The 13,004-nt window shown below is 41.0% G+C and overlaps 1 protein-coding gene across 1 annotated transcript in view; it reads right to left on the reverse strand.

Annotated features, from left to right (window-relative positions):
- Positions 1–12,704, reverse strand: part of LOC124802481 (coiled-coil domain-containing protein 85C) — a 69,397-nt gene extending 56,693 nt beyond the window's left edge. The window contains exon 1 of the mRNA XM_047263290.1: positions 11,151–12,704. Coding sequence (XP_047119246.1) covers positions 11,151–11,675 — 525 coding nt within the window. The 5' untranslated portion in view covers positions 11,676–12,704. The remainder of the gene's footprint in view (positions 1–11,150) is intronic.
- Between the last annotated feature and the right edge of the window lie 300 nt (positions 12,705–13,004).

Consider the following 13,004-nt stretch of genomic DNA (forward strand, 5'->3'; position numbering starts at 1 on the left):
AACATAATAAATGAGTCCTTCAGTTTACACATTTTTCCACAGTACCTAGAGCATACATGAGTTGTCACCTTACTAAAAAAATCATGTGGAGAGTACGGAAAACTACAGGCTACTTTCACTACCTTCAGCATTCTCAAAATCAATTACATCACTCATAAAAGACTAATGAGACATCTTCAAGAAACACAGTTAGTTTTCTGATGTAGGAGAAGTACATATCAGCCATTACAGAGTTCACAAAAGTGGTGCTTGTAGCTCTTGATAAGGACAACTGATAATGAATTAATGAAATTTTTTAGTGTGGCTGAAAGATGCCCAACCTAAAGGTCATCAGGCCCTTATTTTCTTTAATAATCAATGCCTACAGGTTTCCAGGAGAAGAAAAGGATGGACTGTCAATCTGATCTTTGTGGAATCATCAGAGGCAGAGAAAAAAATAAAAAATCAGGAGGTAAGGAACTGCAATGGGATGGGAGAGCTGAGCCAGACTTCAGCAGCCAGAACTGGTTAATTCTAGTGTGCGATTCCAATTCTTTGTTTCGAGTGACAACATCATGTGTCACATCATGAGTTTATGATGCGAAGAATGTAAGCAGCCTGTTGTAAATGTTATCTTGGGTTGTCTTAGTAACTGGTGTAAACTATGCTATTTATTATGAACATGTCACACTTTCCAAGGGTGTGGTTACACAGGAACCTAAGAACACAGCTTAAACTGCTTGCAAATGTAACGAGTATTAATTTTTATATATATATATATATATATATATATATATATATATATATATATAATATAAATACAAAGATGAGGTGACTTACCGAACAAAAACGCTGGCAGGTCGATAGACCACAAACAAACACAAACATACACACAAAATTCAAGCTTTCGCAACAAATTGTTGCCTCATCAGGAAAGAGGGAAGGAGAGGGGAAGACGAAAGGAAGTGGGTTTTAAAGGAGAGGGTAAGGAGTCATTCCAATCCCGGGAGCGGAAAGACTTACCTTAGGGGGAAAAAAGGACAGGTATACACTCGCACACACGCACATATCCATCCACACATACAGACACAAGCAGACATATTTAAAGACAAAGAGTTTGGGCAGAGATGTCAGTCGAGGCAGAAGTGTAGAGGCAAAGAAGTTGTTGAAAGACAGGTGAGGTATGAGTGGCGGCAACTTGAAATTAGCGGAGATTGAGGCCTGGCGGATGACGAGAAGAGAGGATATACTGAAGGGCAAGTTCCCATCTCCGGAGTTCGGATAGGTTGGTGTTGGTGGGAAGTATCCAGATAACCCGGACGGTGTAACACTGTGCCAAGATGTGCTGGCCGTGCACCAAGGCATGTTTAGCCACAGGGTGATCCTCATTACCAACAAACACTGTCTGCCTGTGTCCATTCATGCGAATGGACAGTTTGTTGCTGGTCATTCCCACATAGAATGCGTCACAGTGTAGACAGGTCAGTTGGTAAATCACGTGGGTGCTTTCACACGTGGCTCTGCCTTTGATCGTGTACACCTTCCGGGTTACAGGACTGGAGTAGGTAGTGGTGGGAGGGTGCATGGGACAGGTTTTGCATCGGGGGCGGTTACAAGGATAGGAGCCAGAGGGTAGGGAAGGTGGTTTGGGGATTTCATAGGGATGAACTAACAGGTTACGAAGGTTAGGTGGACGGCGGAAAGACACTCTTGGCGGAGTGGGGAGGATTTCATGAAGGATGGATCTCATTTCAGGGCAGGATTTGAGGAAGTCGTATCCCTGCTGGAGAATTTCCTCTCCAACCTCAACTCCTTTGGTTCCATCAGTTTCACCTGGTCCTACTCCAAATCCCATGCCACTTTCCTTGACGTTGACCTCCACCTGTCCAATGGCCAACTTCACACGTCTGTCCACATCAAACCCACCAACAAGCAACAGTACCTCCATTATGACAGCTGCCACCCATTCCACATCAAACGGTCCCTTCCCTACAGCCTAGGTCTTCGTGGCAAACGAATCTGCTCCAGTCCGGAATCCCTGAATCATTACACCAACAACCTGAAAACAGCTTTCGCATCCCGCAACTACCCTCCCGACCTGGTACAGAAGCAAATAACCAGAGCCACTTCCTCGTCCCCTCAAACCCAGAATCCCCCACAGAAGAACCACAAAAGTGCCCCACTTGTGACAGAATACTTTCCGCCGTCCACCTAACCTTCGTAACCTGTTAGTTCATCCCTATGAAATCCCCAAACCACCTTCCCTACCCTCTGGCTCCTATCCTTGTAACCGCCCCCGATGCAAAACCTGTCCCATGCACCCTCCCACCACTACCTACTCCAGTCCTGTAACCCGGAAGGTGTACACGATCAAAGGCAGAGCCACGTGTGAAAGCACCCACGTGATTTACCAACTGACCTGTCTACACTGTGACGCATTCTATGTGGGAATGACCAGCAACAAACTGTCCATTCGCATGAATGGACACAGGCAGACAGTGTTTGTTGGTAATGAGGATCACCCTGTGGCTAAACATGCCTTGGTGCACGGCCAGCACATCTTGGCACAGTGTTACACCGTCCGGGTTATCTGGATACTTCCCACCAACACCAACCTATCCGAACTCCGGAGATGGGAACTTGCCCTTCAGTATATCCTCTCTTCTCGTCATCCGCCAGGCCTCAATCTCCGCTAATTTCAAGTTGCCGCCACTCATACCTCACCTGTCTTTCAACAACTTCTTTGCCTCTACACTTCTGCCTCGACTGACATCTCTGCCCAAACTCTTTGTCTTTAAATATGTCTGCTTGTGTCTGTATGTGTGGATGGATATGTGCGTGTGTGCGAGTGTATACCTGTCCTTTTTTCCCCCTAAGGTAAGTCTTTCCGCTCCCGGGATTGGAATGACTCCTTACCCTCTCCTTTAAAACCCACTTCCTTTCGTCTTCCCCTCTCCTTCCCTCTTTCCTGATGAGGCAACAATTTGTTGCGAAAGCTTGAATTTTGTGTGTATGTTTGTGTTTGTTTGTGGTCTATCGACCTGCCAGCGTTTTTGTTCAGTAAGTCACCTCATCTTTGTATTTTTATATATATATATATATATATATATATATATATATATATATATATATATATATATATATACACACACACACACACACACACACACACACACACACACACACACACAGATGATGTGACTTACCAAATGAAAGTGCTGGCAGGTTGACAGACACACAAACAACCACAAACATACACACAAAATTCCTCTCCTTCCCTCTTTCCTGATGAGGCAACAGTTTGTTGCGAAAGCCTGAATTTTGTGTGTATGTTTGTGGTTGTTTGTGTGTCTGTCGACCTGCCAGCCCTTTCATTTGGTAAGTCACATCATCTTTGTTTTTAGATATATATTTCCTACGTGGAATGTTTCCCTCTATTATATATATAATCTTCGCTCTCACAAACTTTTGGCCATTTTTTTTTTTGAATATGGCACAATTTCTTTTAGGATTGATTTTTTTAATTGCTCTATCTCCTTGAGCTGTATAACTCAACTCAAGTTGTTGATTCCATGTTTCATTATTCCTCATGAATTTTAGCTAAATCTTGTTCCATTCTCTGTTATATTCCCTATATTTTACTATTACTGTGACACTTAGGTTCTTACATCATGTTAGTTTGTTCCCACCCAGAAATCCACTTTTTCAAAGTTATCCTGTTAGTGTCCATATTTATTAAAAATTCTCACAATTCTATAATTTGCAATAATATTTTGGTGCACTGGAAATATTTATGAGCGTTGGTCACTATTTTGAAATTTTGTGTGTGCTGCACCTGTGGGCTTGATATGACGTCACTGATCAAAGCTGATGGGTGGAATCAACCACTAAAATTTATCCACCCCTCATGTCTAGTCTGCACCTGATCAGCAATCACTACAGAAAGAATGCACGCTTAACAAGCTTAATGCCCATGTAAGAGACGGCTAAAAAGTTAAAATAATATTGGAAATAAAAAACAAAGGTGAAATGTAATAAAATGCAGTGGAGAGGATGAGATGCATCAGCCAGAAGCAGCCAGTCCCGCAGCTGAAGTTCAACTTCTGCATCCATTTGGGATACCTCATTCACTGTATAATACCTGATGAATTTCATGTCACATAATGGGGAAAATGGAGATGACATAATGGTGACAAGCTTTACACAAGTGTATATAAATATAGTCTCTCAAATTAAATGTACACTCAGAGCCTAACAATAAAGGTGATAAACTGTCACACTTGTGTTCAACACAAAGCTGGGACAGTTGAACTGTATGTGGGTCACAGAAGAGGAACACTATAACGATAATGGGGTGGATACACCACCTCAGGATGTGGCCATGAGTCAGTCAGGTGTGGCCTTAATGTAGCCAGCAAAGACTGGCAGATTCCCTTTGAGAAGGGTGAAGGAAAGATGGCCGTGCCACTGTGAACCACTTATGGTAAGTAGCAATATTGTTACATTCCACCCTGGCTTTTCAATTGTTTGATTTGACTTATGGTATGTAGTTGTTCTAGCAGCCACTGTGGGCCATTCTTTTTTTTCAAGCCCTCAAAAGCTGAAGATGCAGCACCAACCAGCAACTGGATCCCAGTATCTCCATTTTCACCATTTCCATCTCAGTAGCTTTCTTCACTCACCTGTCTGCACGGTTTCCCGGAATACCTACAGACTTGGGGGTCCACGGGAATACAATATAGCTCCAAGTACCATGGAATAACAGAACTGGGTTGCTCTTGTGGTAGGTGAACCCCCAGTCAGGGAAAAGGACAGGGCGATACGAGCATTCAAGGTCACTGAGGACATATATTGAATAATTTATTGGCAACTGGTGGATCCGCAAAAGATGAATGACAGCCTCTACCAGAAAGCTGATCACAGAGCTCATCCAAAAGATGTCAGTTGCAAGCTGTACCCTATAGTGGTGAACCGAGTCCAGTGTCTGTAACGTCCAAGGGACCTCAGATCCAGAAGCCAGACACCAGTAATATCTAGTTGGGATAGGACTAGTGCTTTGTACAGATGCATGAGGGTGGATTTGTCTGCACCTCATGAGATTTGACTGAGACAGCCATGTGTCTTGAGTTTCAACTGGCATGTGTTTTTAAACTGCTGAAAATGTAATAGCCATGACAATCGAGCATTAAATGCAAGTCTCAAAAATAATATGACTCTACTACACTGAGCAGTTCATTACAAAGGTAAAGGTCTGCATGTTGATGAACAGTTCAATCCCAGCGGAAGTACACAACGCATGTGTCTTTGCAGTGGCAAACTGGAAGCCATGGGTGAGTGTCCAGGATTGTGCTTTCTTGGTGGCATCTCGCTGCCGGCCTCCAGCAACAGTCAAGATTGAAGAAGTGTGGTAAAGTAAGTCAGCTTCAAGCACACATGCGTAGTTTTTTCAAAGTTGAAATTCTTGTTGTGGGTATAGCCTATGGAACATATGGTACATTTATTAAGTAAGCTACTGGAGTTATTACACTCATCCAATGTGTCATATCCATTTTATGTTATTAGCATTAGTACATAAAGGAATCAGATTTATGGATACACAATGGGTAAAAGTCTAGATTGAGGCCAGTGGCTTGCTTACATGTTTCATGGAGCAATGTTGTCAGCACCTGCTGTGAGGTACAACAGGAACAAAATGGGCTGTGTCAGCTGCTGGTTCCACACAACTAAAGAGAGTCGTGGGAATATGATGTGTTTTGAAGATAGAGATGAAGCGATATATATTCAACAACCTGCCAGACCATACTAAACGTCATGTAGATAATGTGATTGAGTTTAAGAGTGAATTAAAAACTTTCTGTTGGGCAACTGCTAGTAAGTTGATCATCGTCACAGAAAGTATTCGACTTAATATTTTAATTTATTTTGTAGTCTGAAATAGCACTTTAATACCATACACATTTGTAACGTTAAATCATTTCCTTGCACTGTATTTAAATTAAATTAAATGTACATTTCACAATTCTTTCAACACATTGTTGAGATGGGTCACAGGATCTTCAAAATACACCTAATGTAGTATCATATTTGTTGCTGCACATAGAAATTGTGAAAGAGAAAAGAAACCTGCTAAATCATGCATACATGATTTCAGTTTTCTTCTGTATGTTTACAATAAAAATACTGTAATTAGAACATTATTGAATCTCTGAGGTAAGATATAGGCCTAACACAATGAGCAGATGTCATCTTGATGTATCATAGCTAATTTCAAGTTACTATTTGGACAGTTAAGCCACATGTGTGACAGATTTGAGTAGGCTTATGGAAATATTGAACCTGCAGATAGCAAGCACCTGCTTGGACCCACAATGTCATCAGAATGTGTTTCAACTTATCAAAATCCAAAATGCCTTATATACAACTATCCTATAGCCTCTGACTATTGTACAGATCAGTCTGTCATCACAAACTACTGCCAAAAAAGAATAAAGAAACAGAACAAATGGTGCTACAAATATATAGGTAGCTGTGTCACACCTCAAAACATACCATTTAAAAATTTATCTTGGGGCAGGTGTGTAGAAGAAGCCTGCCCGACTCGTGCCTCAATAATACAGGTAGTCTTATTGTAGGTGTAGCAAAAATGAGCACGTTTTAGTGGAGAGGCCAGATAAATGGTACAGTGACAGACTGATGTTAGATACAGTGGAAATTACTGAAGTGCATGACAGAAAAAAAGCAGGACATACTGTCAAGTCAGTACAGGGTTATAAGTACAAAATCAAACAGGGATAAAGCAGGAGTTGGTTTAACAACGAATAAGGAAACAGGACTGTGGGTAAGCCAGTATGAATGGCTTTTACTGTAGCTAAGAAAGGAAGTTAACCACCGACAAATGTAGTACAAACTTATATGCCTACTAGCTCTACAGAAGATAAAAGATTGAAACAATTTATGAGTAAAAGTAGTTTTTCAGATATTTAAGGAAGAAAAAATTTAATCATGTTAGAGGACCTGAAATCAGTAGGCCCCTACTAGAAATAAAATAAGAGAAGAACAGTAGATTTCTATGGATTGGCGGAAAGCAATGAAATGGGATTTTGCACACAACACAATTTAATCACTGTTAACACTCTGTTTAAGAACCATGAAACAAGGTTGCATATCTGGAACAGAGCTGGAAGCACCAGAAGTTTTCAAATAAATTTTACAGCATGGTCATAAAGTCTTGTTCCATTTCAAAGAAATACTGGATGCATTTATATAATCCATAATAATAAACCATTTCTGTACTAACACATGCCTCTCATTGTTTTTCTTTTTTTCCAGAATAATCAAGGGGAATGAAAAAAGTGTTTGATCTAAGAACGTGTGGCTATTAGTATATGATTGCCTGGTTTATCTTATCTGGAGGTGCAACAGTTCACTCAGAAATTTCAAAATCCAGCAACAAGAGCAAACGTCTGGTTACTTGCCAATAAGTTCCAAAAAGCTGCAAAACCTGTCGACGAATCATGCGTATGCAGCGGGAGAGCTCCTATACAATGAGAGACTGTTCAGCAAATCAGAGAAGCAACCGAAGGAAATAAAAATACATAATTCACCATTTAATCAATGGGTCTGTAATGCCAAAATCAATGGTTTCAAAAGTTTTCCACTTACATTAAAGAAAAGAGCACTCTATACTCAGGTGCTTCACAAATCAGACCACGAAGATTACACAACTTGTCAAGCTGTGTGTTATGATTTGATAGAAGCTGCACACAATGAACATCACATGGACCACACTTTGTTTTCTGAAGAGGCCACATTCCACATCTGTGGACACATTCCACATCTGTGGAAAAGTTAACAAACGTAACTAGCCACCTCATGCTACCACTGAATGGCAAAGAAATACACCATAAGTGATTTTGTATCTTGGATTCTCAAAGACTACAGTTTATCGATGCTTCATTTTTGAACAAGAGACAACTGTAGGAAACATTTACGTTGGCATGCTGGAGCAATTTTTGGAACCATACTTCAGTAAAAAGGCATTGCTGGCACTGTTGTGTTCCAACAGGATGAAGCAGCCCCGTCATTTTACTCTCATAGTGAGTCAGGAGTGGTCCTTAATTCGAATATTCACCTACAGCTGGATAAGCAGAGATGGAGCAAGAATATAGCCATCACAAACACCTGATTTGATACTAGGATCTAAGGGGCTAGATGAATGATTATATGAGGCATCAAACAAAAGTTGTGACTCGACTGGGAATTTCTTGGTTCAAAATGGCTCTGACCACTATGGGACTTAACATCTGAGGTCATCAGTCCCCTAGAACTTACAACTACTTAAACCTAACTAATCTAAGGACATCACACACATCCATGCCCGAGGCAGGATTCGAACCTGCGACCGTAGCGGTGACGCAGTTCCAGACCGTAGCGCCTAGAACCGCTCGGCCACACGGGCCGGCGAATTTCTTGGTAAGGATGACACTAGTTGTAGCAAGCTAACTTGCATGTGGAGTCATTGACAATAATAGAAGTAAATTCAGGTGTGCCCCGGGAAAGTGTGTATTACTGAACAGGCAGATAAAATCACACCCATAGTAACCTCATACTTTTTGCAGATAATGCACCTAAGCTAATTAAGTAGGGCCTATCTACTAATTAAAAAAAAAGTTGCATAATTATCCAGAGCAAACTTAGATTTCCAAGTGGCACAAAGACTATCAATTTTTTTAAACATTCACAAATGTTAAACTGTATTCTTCACAACACGAAAAACACACAATATCCTATAATTACAGCACAATGAGTCACATTTGGAATAGTAAGTCAAAATGTACAAATATCTTGGTGTAACAGCTTGCAGGTATATGAATGGAAATGATCACATAAGTTCAGTCGTAGGCAAGGCTCACAAACAACTTCAGTTCATTGGCAGGATACTGGGAAACTACAGTCAACTGGTACGGGAAGAAACCCTAACATGTGGGGTCATGGTAAGAACCCTCTTCCATGCACTTCAAAGTGATTCCTGAGTATGCACATAGTTATCAGTGCTATGTTTTATCTCTACATGCACAAAAGTTTCAATTATTGATATGTGATAGGCCACCATGTGCATAACATAGTCAAAATACTAACTGGATGTTTGTCTATTAGGCCTACATAAAACCGCATTCCTGAATTAACTGCACATTTTTTGTTGTCTATAATAAAGCTGCATTAAATACAGGGCCCTTGGGCTATGCCATAGATCAATTTGTTAACACCTTTATTTTGTATTTACAACTGTTAGCTCTTCCAACTCTCATGCGAACCATGACCAATCAACTTAACTTACACCTCCCACACTATGTTAACAGTATTCAAAAACAACCAAAATTGAAGTGGGGCTCATCATATGCAAACTGAAATTTTGACACTATCTGAATGGATACAACATTAACATTTGTTATACAATGTAATCTGTTTGATACTGTATATTATGAAGTCATTTACAGACAAAACACTAGTCACTGTGAAAAGGTACAATAAATGAAAGCATGGAATCACCATTAAATGGTTTATGAATTGGTACTGAATATTCTAAGCTCAAACACGATGAGGAATCTTGAAGAGAATGACCACCTCAATGCCAACCAGCATGGATTTCAAAAACATCGAACATGTGAAACCCAACCTCCACTTTTCTCACATGACATACTGAAAGCTTTGGATCAAGGCAATTAGGTAAATGCTGTAGGCTATTCTTGATTTATGAAAAGCATCTGACTTAGTAACACACCTACACTTATTGTAAAAAGTATAATAATATGGGCTATCAAGTGAAACTTGCGACTGGATTGAGGACTTTTTGGTAGGGGGGCACAACATGTTATCTTGGATGGAGAGAAATCATCAGATGTAGAAGTAACTTCAGGTGTGTCCCAGAGAAGTGTGTTGGGACCCTTGCTGTTCATGTTGTATATTAATGACCTTGTAGACAATATAAATAGTAAATTCAGGCTTTTTGCAGGTGATGTAGTACTATCTGAAAGAAGCTGCAAAAATATTAAGTCAGATCTTGATAAGGTTTCAAAGTGGTGCAGTGGTTGTCAAGTTGCTTTAAAAGTTCCGGAAAGCAAAATTTTGCACTTCTCAAAATGAAAACATGTAGTAGCCTATGACTATAATATAAATGAGTCGCTGTTGGAAATGACCTACTCATAGAAATACCTGTGTGTAACAATTTGTAGGGTTATGAAATGGAATGATCACATAGGTTCAGTTCAGGGTAAAGCAAGAGGTGGACTTTGGTTTATCAGCAGAATATTAGTGAGGTGCAATCAATCTACAAAGAAGATTACTTACAAATCACTCGTGCAACTGGTTCTAGAATAATGCTCGACTATGTGAGACCCATACCAGATAACACTAACAAGGGATATTGAACTTATACTGAGAAGGGCAGCATGAATGGTCACAGGTTTGTTTAATCCATGTTAGAGGGTCACAGAGATACTGAAGGAAATGAACTGGAACACTCTTGAAGATAGATGTTAACTATCCTGAGAACGTCTATTAACAAAGTTTCAAGAACCAGCTTTAAATGATTACTTTAGGAATATACTACATTGCTCTACCTATTACTCACATAGGGATCGTGAAATGATAAGATTAGAACAATTACTGCACGCAAGGAGGCGTCCAGAGAATCATTCTTCCCGCGCTCCATATGTGAATGGTACAGGATGAAACCCAAGTAGGCTAACTGGTACAATAATATGTACCTCTGCCATGCACCTTACGGTGGTTTGCGGAGTATAATATAGATTGAGAAGCACTTCTGTGTTGTTTGTTTCAATCTAGTGATGACAATTTACACGGTTTGCAGTAAGATGACAAATTCTAACGATATGACCGAAGTTTATTAGAAGTTGTTTACTGGGTCAGGCAAGGGTCAACAATATTGCTTCACATTTCTGCAATATGTGAAACATGTTAACTTGAACCATATCTCTTTCTTTACCATGTCATTTTAAAATCTAGGTTCTCCATAAATTGTTTAGTGAGTGTTTTTGGGAATTTGGAATATTTATAGTTACAGTAAATTGTGTTAACTGAGAACACATTTAACTGGGCAATGTAACATACTGCACACAATTATTCTAATACTTGTGTAGTTTCCTGCTCACTTGCTCTGCTAATGCTTGAGATGGGGTCGGTTGAGCTTCAGGTACACCAATCGCAGCAGCAGTAGAAGGTGGAACCGTTTGTGTTGGTGCAACTGGAGCCCCAGGCATCTTCCGTACAAATTTCAGCATTTCGGGGGCACCTGCAAGCTGTCCAGGGTGCGCTGCTGCAGCAGTTTGCTGGACAGTAGGAGGACGGCGGTTGGGCGCTTGTGGTGGCGGATACTGTGCCTGCACGTGGTAGCTGTCCACCACAGCTTGTCCGTAGTAGCGAGCCTGCACCGGGTCAGGTGTGAGGTACTGTTGCTGATGCTGTTTGGCTGCTGCTGCTGCCGCTGCCTCCACAGAGGCAGGGTACAGCTTTGCGTCTTTAGGTGGTATGTACGGTGGTGGTTGTGGCTGCTGCTTCAGAATACCTGCACCCGGAGCTTGTGGGGGTGGCTGATAGCGTGGAGGGGGAGGGGCAGCCACCTGCTCAGCCACTGACTTGCCCGGGTATCCTTTCACCTTGCCAGACATGGTACACATGAAGACAGGCGTCTTTCACGTCGCTGTGCAGGTCATTTTGGTGCTGCTCTGACCTGTGTAGCCTGCATTTTTTCTAATACACACAAACAGGTCTTCATCAATTTCTTATGTTTCTTTTACCTCCCTTTCGCACGCACTGGGCGCTTATTTACAGAGTTAACCGTGGTCATCATGAAGACTACCGTCGACGTATGGCACAACATGTAAGAGACTATTCTTCAGCGTAGTTTACAGTCCTCACTTCCGTAAATTTGGCGAGAACACCGAAAAATTGTGGAAAGAGGCAACTAGAAAAGTAAGTACAACCAAACAACAACATGTGTCCACTGTTACCTATAAACACCTTCCAACTTTTGTCACTTGGAAAACACGAAACCGTGAGCTGCAATGATGCATATCAGCGTCACAAACGTATACGTCCATTCACATTGTTTAGCACCTCTCCTGTATTCAGTCTCATTACCCCTACGGAGAATCAATCTGAAGTTAACACCAGTTCACAGAAAAACTTTATATTCTCCAACACAAACAGTCACCATTCCTGGTCGATATGGGAGTCTCTGGGCGAAGTAACACATAAATTGGGACGATCCGATTTCATACGCATTTTCCGCAAAATTGCTTAAATAGACACGGCAACACATCGTACATCTGCTTGCCGTTTATAACTTCTGTCACAATAAGATATCATTGCCATACGTCACTGGCAACTGAAGCTACGTCAAAAATTGGGTCACATCGAAAAGTAGCACAAGCGACACGATGAACTGGCGCCAGTTGTCAATTTCTAGTTTCTACCTGCGCCGTTCACAATTATTGCAGCCAGTGTCATTATGCTATCTCACGACGTCTTCACGGCCGCATATCCCGATATTATACAGATGCATGGAATTTGATGTTCGTTACACTTCAATGGAAATACACATACACTGGGAAATAAAGTCAACCTGAATTCTAGAAGCCACATTTTCCACTCACACACACTAGATTTCAGCTTCACTCTCAATCACTGCGTTCGTAACGCGCCCAACTGAGCCACCTGGTGGCCTTTACCTAGAATCTCCGCAGGAATGTCGGGCGGTCAATTTAAAAATTTTGTCTACGTAAAAGGAGTATTTAACCGCATACTCCCACTAAAATAAAAAAAGTATGCTGCACTGAACAGCTACACAATGAACAACTGGAAGCTGAAATGATGCTAAATAAAGTGAGAACTGCTTCATGTACTGAGGATGGCAAGACACAAGTCTGTAAAGTTCCGCTTGAACACGTAAGCTCAAGGTAAAGTATTAAAAAATGACAAACTTTTTCACGTACCAAATATCCCTT

The sequence above is a fragment of the Schistocerca piceifrons genome, chromosome 6, assembly GCF_021461385.2.
Source record: "Schistocerca piceifrons isolate TAMUIC-IGC-003096 chromosome 6, iqSchPice1.1, whole genome shotgun sequence".
NCBI lineage: Eukaryota > Metazoa > Arthropoda > Insecta > Orthoptera > Acrididae > Schistocerca > Schistocerca piceifrons.